The sequence below is a fragment of the Rhinopithecus bieti genome, unplaced genomic scaffold, assembly GCF_001698545.2.
Source record: "Rhinopithecus bieti isolate Rb0 unplaced genomic scaffold, ASM169854v2 scaffold_15133, whole genome shotgun sequence".
Taxonomy (NCBI): domain Eukaryota; kingdom Metazoa; phylum Chordata; class Mammalia; order Primates; family Cercopithecidae; genus Rhinopithecus; species Rhinopithecus bieti.
In genome coordinates this window covers 1,624,624-1,645,398 of record NW_016808815.1, presented here as the reverse complement: position 1 = coordinate 1,645,398, position 20,775 = coordinate 1,624,624, and the positions used below count along the sequence as shown (strand labels likewise).

The window sequence follows — 20,775 nt, the reverse complement described above, 5'->3', positions numbered from 1 at the left end:
AGAGAAATGCAAATCAAAACCACAATGAGATATCATCTCACACCAGTTAGAATGGCAATCATTAAAAAGTCAGGAAACAACAGATGCTGGAGAGGATGTGGAGAAATAAGAATGCTTTTACATTGTTGGTAGGAGTGTAAACTAGTTCAACCATTACAGAAGACAGTGTGGCGATTCCTCAAGGATCTAGAACTAGAAATACCATTTGACCCAGCAATCCCATTACTGGGTATATACCCAAAGGATTATAAATCATGCTACTATAAAAACACATGCACACATATGTTTATTGTGGCACTATTCACAATAGCAAAGACTTGGAACCAACCCAAATGCCCACCAATGATACACTGGATTAAGAAAACATGGCACATATACACCATAGAATACTATGCAGCCATAAAAAAAGGATGAGTTCATGTCCTTTGCAGGGACATGGATGAAGCTGGAAACCATCATTCTCAGCAAATGATCACAAGGACAGAAAAACAGACACCACATGTTCTCACTCATAGGTGGGAATTGAACAACGAGATCACTTGGACACAGGGCGGGGAACATCACACACCGGGGCCTGCTGAGGGGTGGGGGTCTGGGGGAGGGACAGCATTAGGAGAAATACCTAATGTAAATGATGAGTTGATGGGTACAGCAAACCAACATGGCACATGTATACCTATGTATCAAACCTGCACGTTGTGTACATGTGCCCTAGAACTTAAAGTATAATTTTTTTAAAAATGGAAAAAAAAGAATGACAAGAAGGAGAGAAAATTCAAAACTATTATGCAGCTCAAGTAACAGATCTGCAATTCATTCAGACCCAGGAAGGGTTGTGTGAACAGAATTAGGCAGCACAGATTGGTCGGGGCAGGTGTATACCATGCATTTGGGAAGGCAAGGGAGATACTCAAATGATTCCTATTGCAAAGATTAGAAGCTAAGCCTAAAAAATGACTTGGGAACAAAATAACAAGGACTCACATATTATAAGTGAAAAACGAGGATCAAGGACCTTAAATTGCCTGGGAGACCAAAAATCAGCTAAAGAGTCTGAGTAAAGCATCAGACTCAGAGATTTATGAGGGCTGGCTCTGTTTATATCATTCCAGGATAGAGGCAGAGCAGAAAAGTCAGGGGAGGACCAGCAGGCAGGCAGATGGTGGTGATCTTTACATGATGAAAAGGTGAATTTACTTTGGCAATACTGAATCTACTAATCAAATCAAACATTTGCAATTATTTCAATTATTCCTCTAGTGAAAATCATTTGAGATGTTAGCTATTGTTAATTCCCTATGGATAAGAGATCACAAATATATTGCAAGGACTCAAATAAATGAACAAATTAATTAATGAATTATTTTCTGTCATTTGTTCATTGAACCAAGTTTTAGAGTTAAGTGCTGGACATGATATGAGTGGGAAGCCCTCACACTTCCAGGCAAGAGAACAAAGTTTGGGAATCAATGCTATAAAGGCAATGGAAAAAAAAAAAAAGTGTATTTTAGAAATAGCCTAGAAGACAGTAAGAAATACGACCAAAAAAAATCAAAGACTCTGATTCATTGCTCTTTTCTTTACTTCTCTCCTATTTTCAAAATGTAGCAAAATAACCCCACCTTGATATTACAGTATAGAAGTACTTTAATCTCAAAATTTCATATAGAGAAAAAAGAGGGTGAAATTACAGGTCACTGAAGACAACACCAAGAGGGCTTTGCAGCATAATCCAAGTATCTATATTTATTCTCCAGAGCACCAGTTCATTATACTATTTTTGTCCTAAGTTCCAAGTTATTGCATGTGATACTCAGAATTCTCAAGGGATTATATACTGACCTCAAAGTATCACTTAAAAAAAATGAACACCTCCAGGAATATTTTAGAAGGCAAAAAATTGTTTATATCTCAATTTTTACACTTATCAGATTGTTTTATAACAAGTCCATCTCCATGTCTTTAGACTAAGGTCCCTTTAAGGTGAAGAGCTAAGGTAGCTCCAATTTGGCATAAGGGCTACCAAGTAGGAGACACTCAATATGCATTTTAAGATAAATAAAAGCTAATTGTAGGATTATACCAATTTTTAGTTTTTTCTTATTCTGATTACCTTAGTAAGATGGCTTGAAAATGTCTACTTCTTTCTTAGAATCACAGCGATTAAATATGAAGGAAGTGGGAAGGGAGACAAAGATAGGGATTACAGTTTATTGACAGCCTGCTGTGTGTTAATGATTTTCAGGTCTATTTTCTCATTTCATTCTCAAAACAACCTATGAGACAAGTATTATGATAAAGAAGCCAAGTTCAGAAATGCTAAGTGTAGCCATGCAGCTAATAAGTGACAAAGATGAATTTTCATCCACTTCAGACCCCGAATCCATGCCATTTCTTGCTGGCTTTTATTTTTGTGGGAAGCATTCTACTGTTCTTAAATCATGTTTGGCTTTCAAGAATGGGAAGTCATTTAACCACCAAGCAATCATCTTGTTGCCGTTTCAACATTTATCTGAATAAAGCTAGACTTTACATCTGTAGCCTGACAGCTATGACAAGACAACTTTCTAAAATTTAACAAATAGATCCATTATTGTTTTAAAAATTCAGGGAAATACAAAGACACAATACAGCTTTGAATACCTTAGGCTGGGATTTTAAGAATTAGACACTATTTAGCATGTATATGACACGAGCAAGACCAAGACTCTCTAGATGCTCATTACTCTTCAAAGGCATCTTGACAGCATCCCTAAGGCAAAGGCTGCCTGGTTTAGCAATGAGAAAAAAGGGGTTTAAGTTTAAAACTCAAAATAAATAAATAAAGCAATTAGAAAGGACATAATGCTTCCTTCACTGGTTTTACTCCCTTCTAATAGGCCAGCAGTTTTCAATCTCTGTTCTCTGGAACCCTACTGCCCTTTTGAGGAGTTTCAGGGGCCATGCAGAAGACAGAGAGACAACTGAGTGGGCAAGGCTCACCTTCTACCCCTATCTATACCAAACAACTCAGTTTCTGTTTTGTATATTGAAGTTATCTGTTAATCAAATATTGGGGAAGAAATATATTTTACTGCTTTTACAAAAGTTTAGAAACTTCTGCTAGTGTGTTCTGGCAACAATTAAATGGTGTGTTGACATCTCCCTAAAGAAAACCTGGGGTTCTAGTTATTATAGACATGATAGCAGGAACCTTCCTTCTGCCACAGAAAGTTATTGAGGTTTAAAATACGCCTTTGCAAACGAACAAAAAGTCATGAGATTAAAAAAAAATATTCATTTAAAACTAATTTCTATACGGAACTGGCATAAAAACAGACATACACATCAGTGGAACAGAACAGAGAACCAAAAAACAAATCCATACATCTATAGTAAATTCATTTTGACAATGGTGCCTAGAACATACATTGCAGAAAGGGCAGTCTCTTCAAGTGATGCTGGGAAAACTGGATATCCATATGCAGAAATGAAACTAGACCCCTATCTCTCACCATATACAAAAATCAAATCCAAAATGGATTAAAGACTTAAATCTAAGGCCTCACACTAAGAAACTACTAAAAGGAAACATTAGAGAAACTCTCCAGAGCATTGGACTGGGCAAAGATTTCTCCCAAGCACAGGCAACCAAAGCAAAAATGGACAAATGGGATCTCATCAAGTTAAAAAGCTTCTGCATAGCAAAGGAAACAATCAACAAAGTGAAGAGACAACCCACAGAATGGGAGAAAATATTTGCAAACTATCCATCTGACAAGGGATTAATAACCAGAATATATAAGGAGCTCAAACAACTCTAGAGGAAAAACATCTAATAATCCAAATAAAAATGGGCAAAATGTCTGAATAAGACATTTCTTAGAAGGAGACATACAAATGGCAAACAAGCACATGAAAAGGTACTCAACATCACTGATCATCAGAGAAATGCAAATAAAAACTACAATGAGATATCTCATTGTAAAATGTTCAGATTTCATAATGAGATATCATTTCATTGTAAAATAAAGTTGGAAATCAGGGCTCACCTCAGCTGAAATGGCTTTTATCTAAAAGGCAGGCAATAACAACTGCTAGCAAGGATGTGGAGAAGAGGGAACCCTCACACACTGTTGGTGGGAATGTAAATCAGTACAACCACTGTGAAGAACAGTTTGGAGGTTCCTGAAAAAACTAAAAATAGAACTTCCATATGATCCAGCAATTCCACTTCTGGGTATATACCCCAAAGAAAGGAAATCAGTATGCTAGCTATCAGCACTCTCATGTTTACTGCAGCACTATTCACAATAGCCAAGATTTGGAAGGAACCTAAGTGTCCATCAACAGATGAACAGATAAAGAAAATGGCGGTACATATACACAACGCAGTACTATTCAGCTATAAAAATATGAGATCCTGTCATTTGCACCAATATGGATGGAACTGGAGGTCATTATGCTAAGTGAAATAAGCTAGGCACAGAAAGACAAATTTTGTATGTTCTTATTTGTGGGAGCAAAAAATTAAAAACAATTGAACTCATGGAAATAGAGAGTAGAATGGTGGTTACCAGAGGCTGGGAAGAGTAGTAGAACGGAAGGGAGGTGTGGATGGTTAATGGGTACAAAAATATAATTAGATAGAATGAATAAGATCTAGTATTTGATAGCACAACAGGGTAATTAGAGTCAATAATAACTTATTGTACATTTAAAACTAAAATTATAATTGGATTGTTTGTAACACAAAGAAAGGATGGATGTTTGAGGTGGTGAATACCCCCACTTACACTGATGTGATTATTACACATTGTACGCCTGTATCAAAATATTTCATGTGCCCCACAAATATATATACTGACTATGTACCCACCAAAATTAAAAATTAAAATATAAAAGATGTCATTGTCATTGCCTGACTCAATAATGGCAATGTTTATAAAACAGCACAGATGATGGTATTGTATGTACCCCCAGCACACTGCAATGGGGTTGAGATCATTACTCGTTTCTGATTTAGCATATTTGCTAAGAAGAGCTGCTCTTACTACTGCTTCATTGTAAAGAAAAGGTGGACGCCTTGGTTACTTCTATAGCAAGGTAAATAATGATGATGGCACCTCTTACAGTCCTGGGAATGATATTTAGAGAAGAACTGTGTGCCTAATTCAATCTTTGCTCATTTGTTAGCCTTGGCGACTTTTTCATAACATAAAGTGAGGTCATTCATGCTCTGCATAAAAGATCCTCCAAGTCTATTGACCATAATTTCACCTTCTTTGGAAAGAGCATGAGCTTTGGATTCAGACAGACCTGAGTTCAAATGCCAGCCCTTCCACTTATTAGCTATTAGATTGGGATATTTAACTTATTAAAGCTTTAATTTCTTTATCTTCTAAATATGAAAATACAATTTCCCAGACAGGATGAATGATTGAGGAATAAAGACAAAGGTGGCAGCCAACACTTATACACCCCTGACTGGGTACCAGGCACTATCTTAAAGGCTTTACATAGATGTACTATTACTATTTTCCTTTTACAGATGTGGAAATTAAGGCAAAGAGAGTTTTAAGACTAAATAAAATAACATAGGTAGAAGGTCAGCCACAAAATTGCCAGAAAAGACTACTTGCTCAATATATGCCAGCCCCTGCTCACCCCATACCCCATACCCTGCCAGCTGCTCCTCTGAAATGGCATGACCGTGCAGGTTAAAAAAATTGGAAATCTAAAGAATTAGATTCAAAGTGACTCACTCAGTGTCACTGAGAAATGATTCAGTCTCCTCAGCCACGAAAGCACACACCATCCCTAATGCAGGCACAGCCATATGATTATGTAGACACACGTGCAAGCACAAATAGTCCACAGGATAACAATGATCCCACAATCCTTGTAACTCCTCAGGTCTCATTGCAAACACTATCTTGTGCCCTCTTTCCTTCATCAGAACCTGATGGAATGCAACACAATCATGTGTTTCAGGGTATGGCTCCCACTCAAGAGTGTCCCTACAGTCTATACCCCAATATGCTGGGAATCAAGAAAGGAAAAACTAGGAACAAAACAAGAGGGGTGGGCAACAAATGGTAGGGGCATGAATGGTCTCTAAAAAGGGCTGGACATTGAAAATAATTTAAAGCAAGAATGAAAAAGTTCAGTGTAACCTTTGAATGATATGCTTCATAGTAGCTAGCTAATATAATAAATGCTCATACACACACACACACACACACACACACGCCTGATTCATGAACTGCAGAGCTTTAAGACATGATTCTCAATCAAATTTCAGAAGGAAATATTTTTAAATGCTTACCTCTTAAAATGTTCAGATTTGAAAACTTTAGTGATTAAGAAGGCAGTGTTTTTCTTTTTGTTTGTTTGTTTTGTTACAATAGATGCTACTGTACATAAGATTTGAGTAGGCACTCCACTCCTTAAACCATGGATGGAGGGTTTGAATCTTACTGGATGAATTCAAGAGTAGGAATTGCATTGTAATATTGTTATCATTGCATCAAACTAAATCTATCTCCAAGTTCCCATTCCACTGGCTTCATGGACAATTTAATTTCAGTTATTGCTGACACTCCCACTTTCCTGCCTCATGTATCCAGAACTGTGCTAAGGTCCTAGGAGTTTTGTAGAGAGCAGAACATTTAGAGAGACCAGTCAGGTGTCCAAGATACACTGGTTACCACTGAGCTGCCCACTTTTCAAGTCTCCAGTGACTCCGCACATTCACTCAGTCACTAACAAATATTAGTAAGCACCTACCACACTCCATGCTCTGTTCAAGGCACTGGAGATAAAACAAAGAAACAGGAGGATGAGACTGCCCCCTTCCCAGAGACTCCTAAGTTCCTTTCTCAGGCCAGGAACTCTCCGTGTGACTGACAGTTCAGGTGGCTCCCATGCAGTCTCCCAGGCAAGCAACATAGCCATTCTCTCCCTTTCCATTCACCCTACTAGAAGCCTGACTCCCTCTACAGGGCATCTCTCTTGCAATTTCTTCTTCCAACGGAGCATCAGTCTTGGAAGCTCAGGCTTTCAGAAAACAAAAGGCAGGAATTTTAAGTAACACAAAACTCTGCTGAAACAAAGGAGTTCAAGGGACCTGGCTACCATCTTGGAATGGAGAGTGAAGGGTGAGAGGGTGAGAATAGAGAGGAAGGGACAAATAACATCAAGGAAAAGAAACAAACACACATACACACACACACACACACACACACGCACGCACTCTTGTTATACTTTCACATGTAAACGCCTTTTCCTAAAAAGCAATCAAGTTGTTTTCGTATTGAACACCAAAACAAGATGTGATCTGAAAATGTTTTTATTTTTCCTGAATTAGACTTTGTGCCAAACATTCACCACTGCCTTAAGGTATTATGCCTGGCACAGTATCTGACACATGACAGGCGAGATGGATGGATGATTAAAATAACTCGTTTCTTTTTTATAAGCTGTACATCTAATACGGAGGATCTGAAAAACCACTTGAGAATGGCCAGCCACTCTGAGACATCTTTAGAATAGATGAGGCTATACTTAGGGTATGCACACTAAAAAATAAAATACTGTCAATGTATTTTACAATGTAGAAGCATGGTGGTGATATTCTTGCATCAAGATGTGAAAATATAATACAATTTTAAAACACAAAGTAGTTCATTTTCGTAATCATTTTATTTATTTAGTATTTAGCAGAACAAGGACTAACATACAATCAAAAATTGACTGTATCCCATAGAAACCATATATCCTTGGGGAGCTATATTCAGGTTTTTCACCTTTAAAATGAAGAAAATCTTATCCATTATTACTTAGGGTTAAGATTGAAAAGACATACTTTGGGAAAACACCATCATGGCTGGCCTATCCCAGACACTCAAGAAATGTTTGCAACACACACAAATACACACATGTAAGCATGCACACACGCACTTCTAGCTTGATATTGAAGGTCTCATATATATGTGTGTGTGTATATATGTATGTATATATGTGTATATATGTATGTATATATAGTGTGTACACATATATATAGTCACAATATTTGAAGAAAAAAGTGAAAATTTTCCATCATCTTGTTAATCTTAACAAAAAGGAGAGGAATTAGACAGATATTCAGAATTCCATATTCTTTTTTTTGTATTATTATACTTTAAGCTCTGTGGTACATGTGCAGAACATGCAGGTTTGTTACATAGGTATACATGTGCCATGGTGGTTTGCTGCACCCATCAACCCATCATCTACATTAGGTATTTCTCCTAATGCTATCCCTCCCCCAGGCCCCCACCCTTTGACAATACATGGATGATGCTGGAAACCATCATTTTCAGCAAACTAACACAAGAACAGAAAACCAAACATTGCATGTTCTCACTCATAAGTGGGAGCTGAACAATGAGAACACATGGACACAGGGAGGGGAACATCACACACTGGGGCCAGTTGCAGAATTCTATATTCTTTACATACTTAATGATGGTCTCTCAGAGCTTTCCAGAAATGATAATCTAAGGTACAGTCCCATAAAGTACCAAGCTACCTATTTTATGCTTGGAGATTTCCATGAACTGGCTAAAATTTTGATCATATTTGGAACCTAGATAGAGACTGAATGGCCCCAAATCTTTCCTTCCAGAAATGACCCAGCCTGTGTGGGCAGCTTCTCAAGTCTAATTAGCACAAAACTTGTTTGCAATAAGAAAATAAATTAGTTCCAAAGCAGTAGAAAATGCATAAACTTATAAAGGGCTGGATTTGCATTTTAAAGTCAAGTTATATTTCCTTTTTTCTCTGTTAGGTACTCATAAATTTATACTCCTGTACCTGTTCATAGAGAGGTCACCCTTCTAAACTACAGAACACTTAACATCAGATACAAACATGTCTTTACTAAGATCTGGTAATAAAAATTACTATAAAAATAGTACCTTACTAACCTTAAGTTCATTTTGATGTAAGTTCATTTTAGCTCCCCCTCCTTAAATGTAAGTTCATCTCTAGCACTTGCATGGAAGTTGACTTTTATCATTTATTGAAAAAAATTTAAACTCTTTGAGCACTGTACGACCTATCATCTTTCAAATCAAGTGAAGTAATTACATAATTTTATAACTTTCCATGAAAAGTTATTTTCTCTCCAACGTCTAATAATTTGATTTTTATTCTCCTGTGGATATTTTTTCTCTTTTATTCATTAGTGTAATATAAAGGGATTGTTCAACCAGAATATATAGCTGGTCCCCTTATATTCTTTGCTAAAAACATTTCTTTTAAAAGTAGCATCATCTTCAGCTTCAGGATCCTTCACCTCAATGTGTTTAATTCCTGTACTGAGCATATTCATGAAGGAATTAAATGAAGGAACAAACAGTCATCATTGTAGTCTGGTCTCCATTATTATCATGTTCCCTTGTCACTTAATTTCTCCCACTCTCAGTTGTTCCATTTGTAAGGTGGAGGTAATAATTATCTCATAAGGTCAAGAGGACAGTATAATGATAAATGGGGATAACTAAAAAGCATAAAATTATTCATAAGAAAAGTAACAAGAAAATGCAATGTCCCGAGGCATGGGCAAGGACTTCATGACTAAAACATCACAAGCAATGGCAATAAACGCCAAAATCGACAAATGGGATATAACTAAAGAGCTTCTGTACGGCAAAAGAAACTACCATCAGAGTGAACAGGCAACCTACAGAATGGGAGAAAATTTCTGCAATCTACCCATCTGACAAAGGGCTAATATCCATAACCTACAAAGAACTCAAACAAATTTACAAGAAAAAAACAACCCCATCAAAAGTGGGCAAAGGATATGAACAGACACTTCTCAAAATGAGACATTTATGCAGCCAACAGACACATGAAAAAATGCCCATCATCATTGGCCAGTAGAGAAATGCAAATCAAAACCACAATGAGATACCATCTAATACCAGTTAGAATGGCAATCATTAAAAAGTCAGGAAACAACAGATGCTGGAGAGGATGTGAAGAAATAGGAACGCTTTTACACTGTTGGTGGGAGTGTAAATTAGTTCAACCATTGTGGAAAACGGTGTGACAATTCCTCAAGCATCTAGAACTAGAAATACCATTTGACTCAGCCATCCAATTACTGGGCATATACCCAAAGGATTATAAATCATGCTACTATAAAGACACATGCACATGTATGTTTATTGTGGCACTATTCACAATAGCAAAGACTTGGAACCAACCCAAATGCCCACCAATGATACATTGGATTAAGAAAACGTGACACATATACATCATAGAATATTATGCAGCCATAAAAAAAAGGATGAGTTCCTGTCCTTTGCAGGGACTTGGATGAAGCAGGAAGCCATCATTCTCAGCAAACGATCACAAGGATGGAAAAGCAAACACCACATGTTCTCACTCATGGGTGAGAATTGAACAATGAGATCATTTGGACACAGAGCAGGGAACATTACACACCAGAGCCTGTCGTGGGGTCGGGGGATGGTGGAGGCATAGCATTAGGAGACATATCTAATATAAACGATGAATTGATGGGTGCAGCAAACCAACATGGCACATGTATACCTATGTATCAAACCTGTACATTGTGCACATGTACACTAGAACTTAAAGTATAATAATAATAAAAAAAGAAAAGAAATGCAATGTCCCAAAACTAGAATTACGAAAAAAATGCAATGGTTGTTTATGCAATGTTCTTCACATCAAAATCCCTCAAATCCAAATCCAACATGAGATAAATTATTTGATCTTAAAAGAGGAGCTTCATGATCTAGAATTAGGGCTCTGATAATGAAATATCAACGGTAATGACTTAGCATGTGACACTGCATCACCCATCCTCAATGCTAAATATTTAACTTGAGTAAATGTGCTGATTCTGATAAAATTTTGAGTGAAAGCTATAAAAGTAAAATACTCAAAGAAGAGCAAACCTTGATTATTCAAAATGCTTAGAAAATGAGGGTTCACTTCTTGCATGCAGCCCATCATCAATGACTCCAGATACTCATTTTGCAGAAGTAGTTCCTGATTTCACTTTGCTCCATCAACGTTTCCCTCTTATGACTTCCATTTGAGCAGAAGAATTGTATTTTGGTTTCTTAAAGGTTTTCTTTGATTATGATTAATCAAGAAATCTAAAAATTTACAATACTCCAAGGTTCACTATTATAACATGAAATACAATATGCAGAATTGAAAATTCCGCTATAGCTTTTTCAAAATTTCCACTATTATGTGATTTAATTTCACAAATTAAATCTCACTTTCACTGTCTCTTCTAGTCTTAAAATCATTTTGCACAGTATCTCTTTCAAGACATCATTTTGTTAATATTTTTTAAAGCTTGGCATCTAAGGTTTCTAGTTTATTACCCCTCCCAAGTATTATAATAGTTTCTTCTCTCACGGAGAATTTAAAATTTGAGTGAAACTTACTTTCTTGTATTGCATTAAGAATCTCTGAAAAGTCCACATCACTCTTTGGCCCGTCAGGTAGTATTTGCATATCCAGCTGGTAGCCTTGCAAATCCACACCTCCTTCTAGAGAAATGAAAGATATTCATGGAGTTTGCACTGGTTATCAGAGTCTGTCATTAGGGTCTCAAGGAGAAGCTATGTCAAAATCCAAAGTGAACAGCTAGCTGGTTTGCCAGTGATCCTCCTTCTTAGACAAAGGACTTAAAAAAAAAAAAAAAAAAAGGAAAAAACACAAGCCATTTGCATTGTATGGGACCAAAAAGGTTCACTTGTATTTCCAATGCAAAAACAAGGCAACTAGTTTTTTACAAGGATACATACTTCATAGTATTTACTGATAATTCCCTAGGTAAAAAAAATATAACATAGCCTCTACCTAAGGGTATTTAAAATTATTTTCAGCTTCCACATGGATTAAATGTGACATTAACACAAACACTTTAAGATATCATCTTCTTATAATAATTCATTCTTAAGGATGGAAATTAAACCTCCCTGATTCATCATTTATTTTTCAACTGTATCCGAATTTGAAAATGTATTCTATGAAGCAATTAAGCCTCTTGTTCTAGGTTTGTCTGATATATTTTTGGCATGTCCTAAAGAAAGGAAGTTTTTATGCTGCCCCATACACCTATAGAACATTTAAGGAAGTCAAAGAAACCAAGGTACCAAAAGGTAGCTTTATCATGAACAATAAACCTTCTAAACCTTCTGAAAGCTTCTTAAAGTAATCAGTAAGAATGTCTCCAATTTGAGGAGTCGGCCAGGGCTAAAAAGCCAGTGCTAAAATAAACAGCCTGATGCCTAAAACAGAACATGCCCTAGCTTCCAGTTTTTTTGTAGAAATAATCCTCTCTTAAGCCTAGGAGGTATACTCCTGAAACTTTATACAAAGTTTCAGTTACATTCCTAAAGCTCAAGAATAAGATAACTCACAGCCTCACACGAATGCTTATTCTAGGAGTAAAACACCTAAAGGTAACTTAATATTCTATTATATTTAACAGAAAATAAGCCTTGGGAGGGCAGGGACTGTGTCTGCATGCTATAACCCAAGCACTTAGAACAGGACCTAGCACAAAGTATATTCTCAACAAAGTAGATTCTCAGGCTGAATGAATGAATGAGGCTATGCAGTAATTACAAAACCAAAACAGTAGAGCTAAGAGCAAAGCTATAAGCTCAGATTCTGGAGTCAGAGAGACCAACGTTGAAATTCTTATTAGGTAATGCTAAATCTCTCTAAATTTTAGTTTCCTCCTTTATGAAACACGGATGACGATAACAGCCTCGCAGAGCAGCCACGAGTATTAAATGAGATAATGCACAAAAACCTTAGTTGTCACGTAGTCAGCACTCAATAAATAGCAGCCACAGGTATTACTATTGTCATCCATAATAATAAGCAACACTGCATTTATATAGAGACAGACTACGTATTGAACAACATGAATGATGAAAATGAAGTCATAAGTCCGTTCCTTGAGACCCCAGTATGCATTTTGGTGACTGTCAGGAACTGCTGTTTAATATTCCAGTCACAGCAGTGAACTTTTCAGATGCACTAATGCAGCTGCCTCATTGCAAAGTCTGAAGCTACCTATGAGAGAGTTGCTTAGGACAGACAAACATGCCTTCCTGCTGGTCCAGAATTAAAATGGGTTATTTGCCTTTTTCTTCCATGACCAGTCACTTCAAATGGGTAAAGAAAAGTTCTGATGCTTTTCAGTCTCGACTAAGGCTAGTCAGCTTTGTTCTATTTGATGGCCAAAGACCTCATAATTACAACAATGACAAGAAAAATAACAAGAATATTCAATATCACCCTGGCTCTGGGCTATGTACTTTATGATATCATTTAGTCTTTAATCTTGAAAAGAAGGTGAGATGCAATGGAGTAACTTGCCCAAAGTCACACAGCTACTAAAGTGTAAAGATGTAATCACAATCCATGCTCTTCACTAGTCTTTAAAATCACCCATATCCAAGCAGTCACAAACACAGGCTGTTTGGAGATAAGAGAACTGGATTTGTCAAATAAATCCAACATAATCCAATAAAATGATCCTGTGTTCTAATACTTCAGATCAAGACAAAACCCATTACATAAGCTAAAAAAAAAAAGTGACTTCCTAAATAGAAACCCAATTTATTTTTTGTTATTTGTCATAGGGGCTCATAAACTCAGGTAGAAGTAACTATGACTACTAGATAACTAGAATTTTTAATAACAAAGACTCCAAAAACCTCTGATAATCTTTTTAAACGTGAGAGGACAGTATAGAAGTATAAGACACAAAAGAAGCACCATAAAGGAGGCATATAGGTCATTAAATTCTGTCTTCAAAGAATATTTAATGATGTGGGAAAATGCTTGTTTATAACGAAAAAGTGAGGAAAACCAATAGAAAAATATAGATTAGATAGATACATAGATAGGTAGGTAGGTAGGTAGGTAGGTACATAGATAGATAGATAGATAGATAGATACATACATACATACATACATACATACATACATAGGCAGAGACATGTCCCAAGTACAGTCATGTCTCACTTAACGATAGGATACTTTCTGAGAAATGTATCGGTAGGAGATTTCATCATTGTGCAAACATTGTAGAGTGTACTTACACAAACCTAGTTGGTATAGCCTACCACATACTTAGATTACATGGTGTAGCCTATTGCTCCTAAGCTACAAACCTGTACAGCATGTTACTGTACTGAACACAGTTACCTAATACAGTTACCTACTGTAACTGTAATACAATGGTATTTGAATATCTAAACATAGAAAGGGTACAGTAAAAATAGAGTATGAAAGATAAAAAATGGTCTCTCTGTATAGGGCACTTACCATGAATGGAGCTTGCAGGAATGGAAGTTCCTCTGAATGAGTCATTGAGTGGTGAGTGAATGTGAAGGCCTAAAATACTATTGCACATTACTAGACTTTATAAACACTGTACACTTACGCTACATTAAATTAATTTTAAAATGTTTCTTTCTTCAATAATAAATTAATCTTACGGTAAGTTTTTACTTTGTAACCTTTTAGATTTTTTTTAACTTTTGACTCTTTTGTGATAACACTAAGCCTAAAACACAAATGCATTTTATAGCTCCCCAAAAAATTTTTTTTCTTTATATCCTTATTCTGTAAATGTTTTACTACGTTTTAAACTAAAAAACTTTTAAAACTCTTTTGTGAGAAATGAAGACATAAACACACACATTAGCCCAGGCCTACACAAGGTCAGGATTATCAATATCACTTGTTCCAGTGGAAGGTCTTCGGGCAATAACATGAATGGAGCTCTCACCTCCTGTGATATACATGCTTTCTTCTGGAATACCTCCTAAAGGACCTGCCTGAGGCTATCTTACAGTTAACTTTTTTTTTTTTAATCAGTAAAAGGAGTATACTTTAAAATAACAATAAAAAGTACAGTATATAAGCCAGTAACATAGTAGTTTATTATTACTGTCAAGTATTATATACTGTAAATAATTGTATGTGCTATATTTTTATACAACTGGCAGCACAGTAGGTTTGTTTACACCAGAATCACCACAAACATGTGAGTAACATATTGCACAGCTGCGCCATCACTAGGCGATAGTAATTTTTCAGCTCCAGTATAATCTTAATGGGACCACCATGGTTTATGTGGTCCATTACTGATGAAAAAGTCATCATGCAGTGCATGACTGCATACTAAAAAACATACCCATTTATATGACTAGAAAAATATAACAGGAAGAAAATACTCAAAATAGCTACAGAAGTTATCTCTCAGCTGTGAAATTATGGGTAGATTTTGTTGTATACTTTAGCTTTTTTATGGTTTTCACAATGAGAATACAAATTTTTTTTGAGACAAAGTCTCACTTTGTCACCTAGGCTGGAGTGCAGTGTTGTGAACACAGCTTACTGCAACCTCAACCTCCTAGGCTCGAGCAATTTTCCCACCTCAGCTCCAAGCAGCCAAGGGCTACAGGTGCACACCACCATGCCTGACTAATTTTGGTATTTTGTATAGACAGGGTTTTTCCATGTTTCCCGGGCTGATTTTAAACTCTTGACCACAAGTGATCTGCCTGCCTCAGCCTACTGGGATTACAGGCGTGAACCATTGCACCTGCCCTTAGTATAAAACATTTTATAACTTTAAAGACTTGTAAAAATTCAAGAGTGGGATAGCAGAGGTTAATAATTATTTAGAGTTCAGGATTTAAGACTGAAAACAAAGATTGCAGATATTAAACTGTAGATGGCAAATATTCAATTTAATATAACAGATTTTCTAAATTCATGTAATTTTTTATTTTTGTAATTAATTTTTTTTTTTTGTTTTTGTTTTTTTTTTTTTTTTTGGAGATGGAGTCTTTGGCTCTGTCACCCGGCCTGGAGTAGGAGTGGCGTGATCTCGCTCCACTGCAAGCCTCGCGCGCTCCCGGGTTCAGCGCCATTTCTTGCCTGCAGCCTCCCTGAGTAGCTGGACTACAGGCCACCCGCCAACACACGCCCCGGCTAACTTGTCTTTTGTATTTTAGTAGAGCGCGGGTTTGCAGCCCGTGTTAGCCAGGATGGTCTGCGATCTCCCAAACCCTCGTGATCTGCATGCGCCTCGGCCTCCCCAAGTGGCTGGGATTATAGGTGTGGAGCCCACCGCGCACTGGCCATGTAATTTTTAAAATGTGTAACACCAAATAGCTTCAAAATGCAACATTCTCTTCATGCTAAATATTATGATCACACATAGAATCCCCAAATATAAGGTATTTTCTGTCTCTGCTCTAGAAGAAATACAGAATAGTCTTTCATAGAGTATAATGTAATGGTCTGGAACTTCTGACAATAAGCTGTTCATTAAGTCTAACACCACAAAGGAGAGGGAGCTGCAAAACAAGGACTTTTGTAAGCTTTCCTAAATGGAGAGTGATCAGTGTATCAATGCATCTTCAAAGATGACAATCTCCACCTTTAACTTAGAATACCCAAGTGAAAGAGACTAAATGACTTCAGTGTAGAAAAATGTACTATGTCTACTTTGTACTTCTGATTTTATTTATTTATTGTTACTCATATAGCCTTTTGTTATGATTGCTAAAAAACTAAGAATCTGAGTTCTTTGCCATAGCCACAGATATCTTGGACTTCGGGTCAGAACACAAAGATTTGAGAAACTAGGCAAGATGGTAAAGATACTATAGATTCAAACTGAAGATTCTTTAAAATACAGCCCCACTGGGCATCAGGAATTAACATGCAATTAAGTACAATCCTAAGGAAACTAAACAAATAAAGAGGGAAGTTAAGAAGATCCCTAAAGATGTGGAAACATACTGAACAATTAAAAAAAACCCAAGAATAGCTACAAAATCCATGTGATCTCCATTTTATCTCTAAGTTTCCCCACATGTTACAGATAGAAGTGATTATACTCAATACTTAATTGTGATTCTGTAACCTTGGTAACAGCACTTACATTTAATAAAAAGTTGTTAGCTGGACAAGCAATATTTTAAAAATTCATTCTGTACCTAGCTTACAGTTAGGCATTATTTTATTTATTTATTTATTTATTTTTAGACAGTCACACTCTGTCACCCAGACTGGAGTTCAATGATTCAATTGCAACTCACTGCACCCTCAACCTCCAGAGCACCAAAGCACTTTTATACAAGAGAAACAACAACAACAAAAATGAGTTCCAAACATAAGTTTCTTGATTAGCAAATATGTCACATAGCTCTTTATATTTTGAACTCACATAGCTCTTTATATTTTGTCTTTTCTACCGTATATGTTTTCTATGAAAAATGAGGTAAAGTACCTAGCATAGTAGAAGCAGACAAAGAAAATGTAAGTTCCTAGTTTTTCCATATCTAGATTTCTTCCTCATTGCTAGCACCCCCAACTACACAGTAACACATTGAAGCCTGGGATCAAACTGCATCCTCATTTTATCTCCTATAAAACATAGAACAAGGCCTTGAACATATTAGTTGTTCAGTTAATGCTCTTTCACTGCAATTTCACATTATGAATAACAATAATGAATATAAACTAAAAAGATGATCCAATTTTTTTAGTCTACAATTTAAAGAATCTCAATAGGTTATCAGTAGATTACTGTGAAAGACATATTATAGATCATAACTTTTTGCCTTTACAGTAAAATCTTGTTAAATTTTATCTAATAATAAACAAAATCTCAAAGTACCAAAGGGCTTATAATAAAAATCAATAGCTACCCTTTTTGCAATCCCTATTCTTTTCCTCAGTGGAAACAGGACTTTTAAGAGTCTCTGTTGGATCCTTTTATGTGTGTGTCCCATTGTTGCATGATTTTCCAATTTTATATACTATATATGGTTTTTCTGCTGTGACACACGACAATATAACTTACATTACTGCCACTCTCCACTTGCCCTCCACTCACTCACCAAATCACTATTCTTAGTAATTTCATTAGATTGCCTTAGTTTAGTTACTTTAAATAAATCACTTAAAATTCCTTTTCTTGTTCAATCAATTACAGACATATCTCATATGTGTAAATTAACACAAGTGATCAAAAAAGGAGATACTGGCACTAAACTAACCTGGATTTGAATGCTACTTTTATGTGACCTTCACTCATTAAATAATAAACTCAATAAGGCTTATCTTTCTCATTGAAAATATGGGAAACTAAAATTTTTTGGAGGCTTTAGTATAAATTGTAGACATTATACACAAATAATTTGACCCATCATGTTAGATCAAGGTGCTTCACTACAAATTTTATATGATATTCATTCTCTGCAAAATGAGGGACTATTCCAGGTTTGGGGACTAGGCTAAATAAAAACAATTCCACTTTAAAAATCTTGTAATTTGGGACTTGGAATAGTTACTTCATAATGAAACCAAAATAAAGGAAAGTCTGACAAATCAGTTCTTACCCTCCCCATGTCACAGAAAAGATAAGGAGTGTGTAAAGTAGACTTAAGAGGATAAATGATATTTTCTATAATAACTTCATAATAACTGTTGCTAGAGCTGAGCTTCTGTCTACATTCTATTTATACTCTACAAATAAAAATTGGTAGTTCCTGTCCTGAGAGGTGTATTTAATACAAATCCTCAAACACAGCATTTTTTTATAGAATAAGTAGCAGTGATATTTCAAAACTTGAGCTACATATCTAAAATAAATCCTCACATGTAATATTTTTGGACTTAAGAGGCTGCAAAGACCCCATTTTCTAAACAGGGAGTTTTGTATTGAACTCCCCATAGGTGAATTCTGCATTCCTATGACAATGTTAAGATGGAGAATAGTGTCAAGAAAGGAGGAAGGGCTGGGTATGGTGGCTCACACCTGTAACCCCAGAGCTGCAGGAGGCTGAGCCAGGAGGACTGCATAAGACCAGAAGTTCAAGACCTACCTGAGCAATATAGCAAGACCTCCATCTCTAAAAAAATAAAATAAAATTAGCTGGGCATATTGGTGCATACCTGTAATCCCGTCTACTTGGGAGACTGAAGCGGGAGGATCACTTGAGCCCAGGAGTTTGAGGCTGAAGTGAGCTATGATCATGCCACCGCACTCCAGCCTGGGTAACAGAGTCCTTGTCTCTTAAAAAAATAAAAATAAAAAGAAGGGAGGGAGGTCCATTCTGTCCTTACAGACTTTGCTGGCATCAGCCAGTGTTCAAGATAAGTCTTTGAAGAAGAGGGTAAGGAAATGAGTTCAGCTCTTCTGGAGAATCTGAAATTGGAAACCATAGATTTACATGTAGGAAATGCTACTGGTTCTGAAAAAAAAGTTCCATCTTTTTTTTTTTTTAACATTATTTGTACGACTTACCAAAATCCTTTTTTTTGTGTGTGGCATAAACTAAAAAAGATTCACAATAGAAGAGGCTTCATAAGTGTAACAAATATACATGTCATTTTATTAGTATTGTGTAAAACTATAAATCTGATGATGTTGTAAGTTCATTCTTTTACAGAAGAAAGCTTGGCTCATATTAGCAGGACTAAACATATTGATTCACTCACATTAGTCACTATAAGGCTAAAGCTATTCCCTCAAATGATTAATGCTAAGTACTCCTAATGGCCAAGTTCTTTACTGGGTCCTGATGGGAGAACCACATTTGGCTAACAGTAGGCAGATATTTCTGAGGTCTAAAAAGGAAATAATAATTCTACTGCTTTGGCCAGTAATGGCTTTCCTTCGGCAGAATTGCTTCCATGTTTTCCAGGATTGGTAGGATCATGATCTCCTGAGTTATAATGCATCCCTTCACTAAAAGTTCCCAAGACGGCCTGGAAGTCAGAATTGTAAGGCTTCAAACAGCAGGACGGATTGGTGAATCACATAGGCAGAATTGTGTGGTATCTCCCAATTTCCTAGTTGCTGAGGTCTGTTGTGACGACAAGGACTCTTGCAGATGAGAAGAGACAAACTCAGCGTTACAGAACAGAAACGGTGCAATTTTCAGCCTCCCTAAATGTTGTTAACTCTTTTGTCTTGAATGATAAGTCTTCATACATAAAGGGCTTGAGATGAATGTGAGAAGGAATATTGCCCTTGCAAAACAACAATCTTCAAAAAAGCTAGGACTCCGCCCCTCTTGTGCATCAGCCTGTCAGCTCAAACTCAGACAATCAACCCCAGTAAAAGCCCACTATTAACTGACTATCCACCATGGAAGGGCTTAGGTTTTAAATCTCAACTCTACTAGTTATAGTTGTATGATCCTGAGCTAAATGGTTAAAGTATCCCATCCTATCTTCAGTGGATATATTCCAAGACCCCCAGTGGATATCTGAAACTGTCGATAGTACTGAACCTTATATATCTATAGATATATAGATATATATATGTGGGTGTGTGTATATATATGCTTTTTTCCTATACATACATACCTATAATAAAATTTAATCTTTAAATTAGGAACAATAAGAGATTGACAACAGGCCGGGCGCGGTGGCTCAAGCCTGTAATCTCAGCACTTTGGGAGGCCGAGACGGGTGGATCACGAGGTCAGGAGATCGAGACCATCCTGGCTAACACGGTGAAACCCCGTCTCTACTAAAAAATACAAAAAACTAGCCGGGTGAGGTGGCGGGTGCCTGTAGTCCCAGCTACTCGGGAGGCTGAGGCAGGAGAATGGCGTAAACCCAGGAGGTGGAGCTTGCAGTGAGCTGAGATCCGGCCACTGCACTCCAGCCTGGGTGACAGAGCGAGACTCCGTCTCAAAAAAA

General features: G+C 36.6%; 1 protein-coding gene across 1 annotated transcript in view; it reads right to left on the bottom strand.

Annotated features, from left to right (window-relative positions):
• ANO4 (anoctamin 4) overlaps positions 1-20,775 on the bottom strand; it is a 411,426-nt gene that overhangs the window by 194,908 nt on the left and 195,743 nt on the right. Inside the window, 1 exon segment of the mRNA XM_017887290.1 lies at positions 11,460-11,564. Coding sequence (XP_017742779.1) covers positions 11,460-11,564 — 105 coding nt within the window.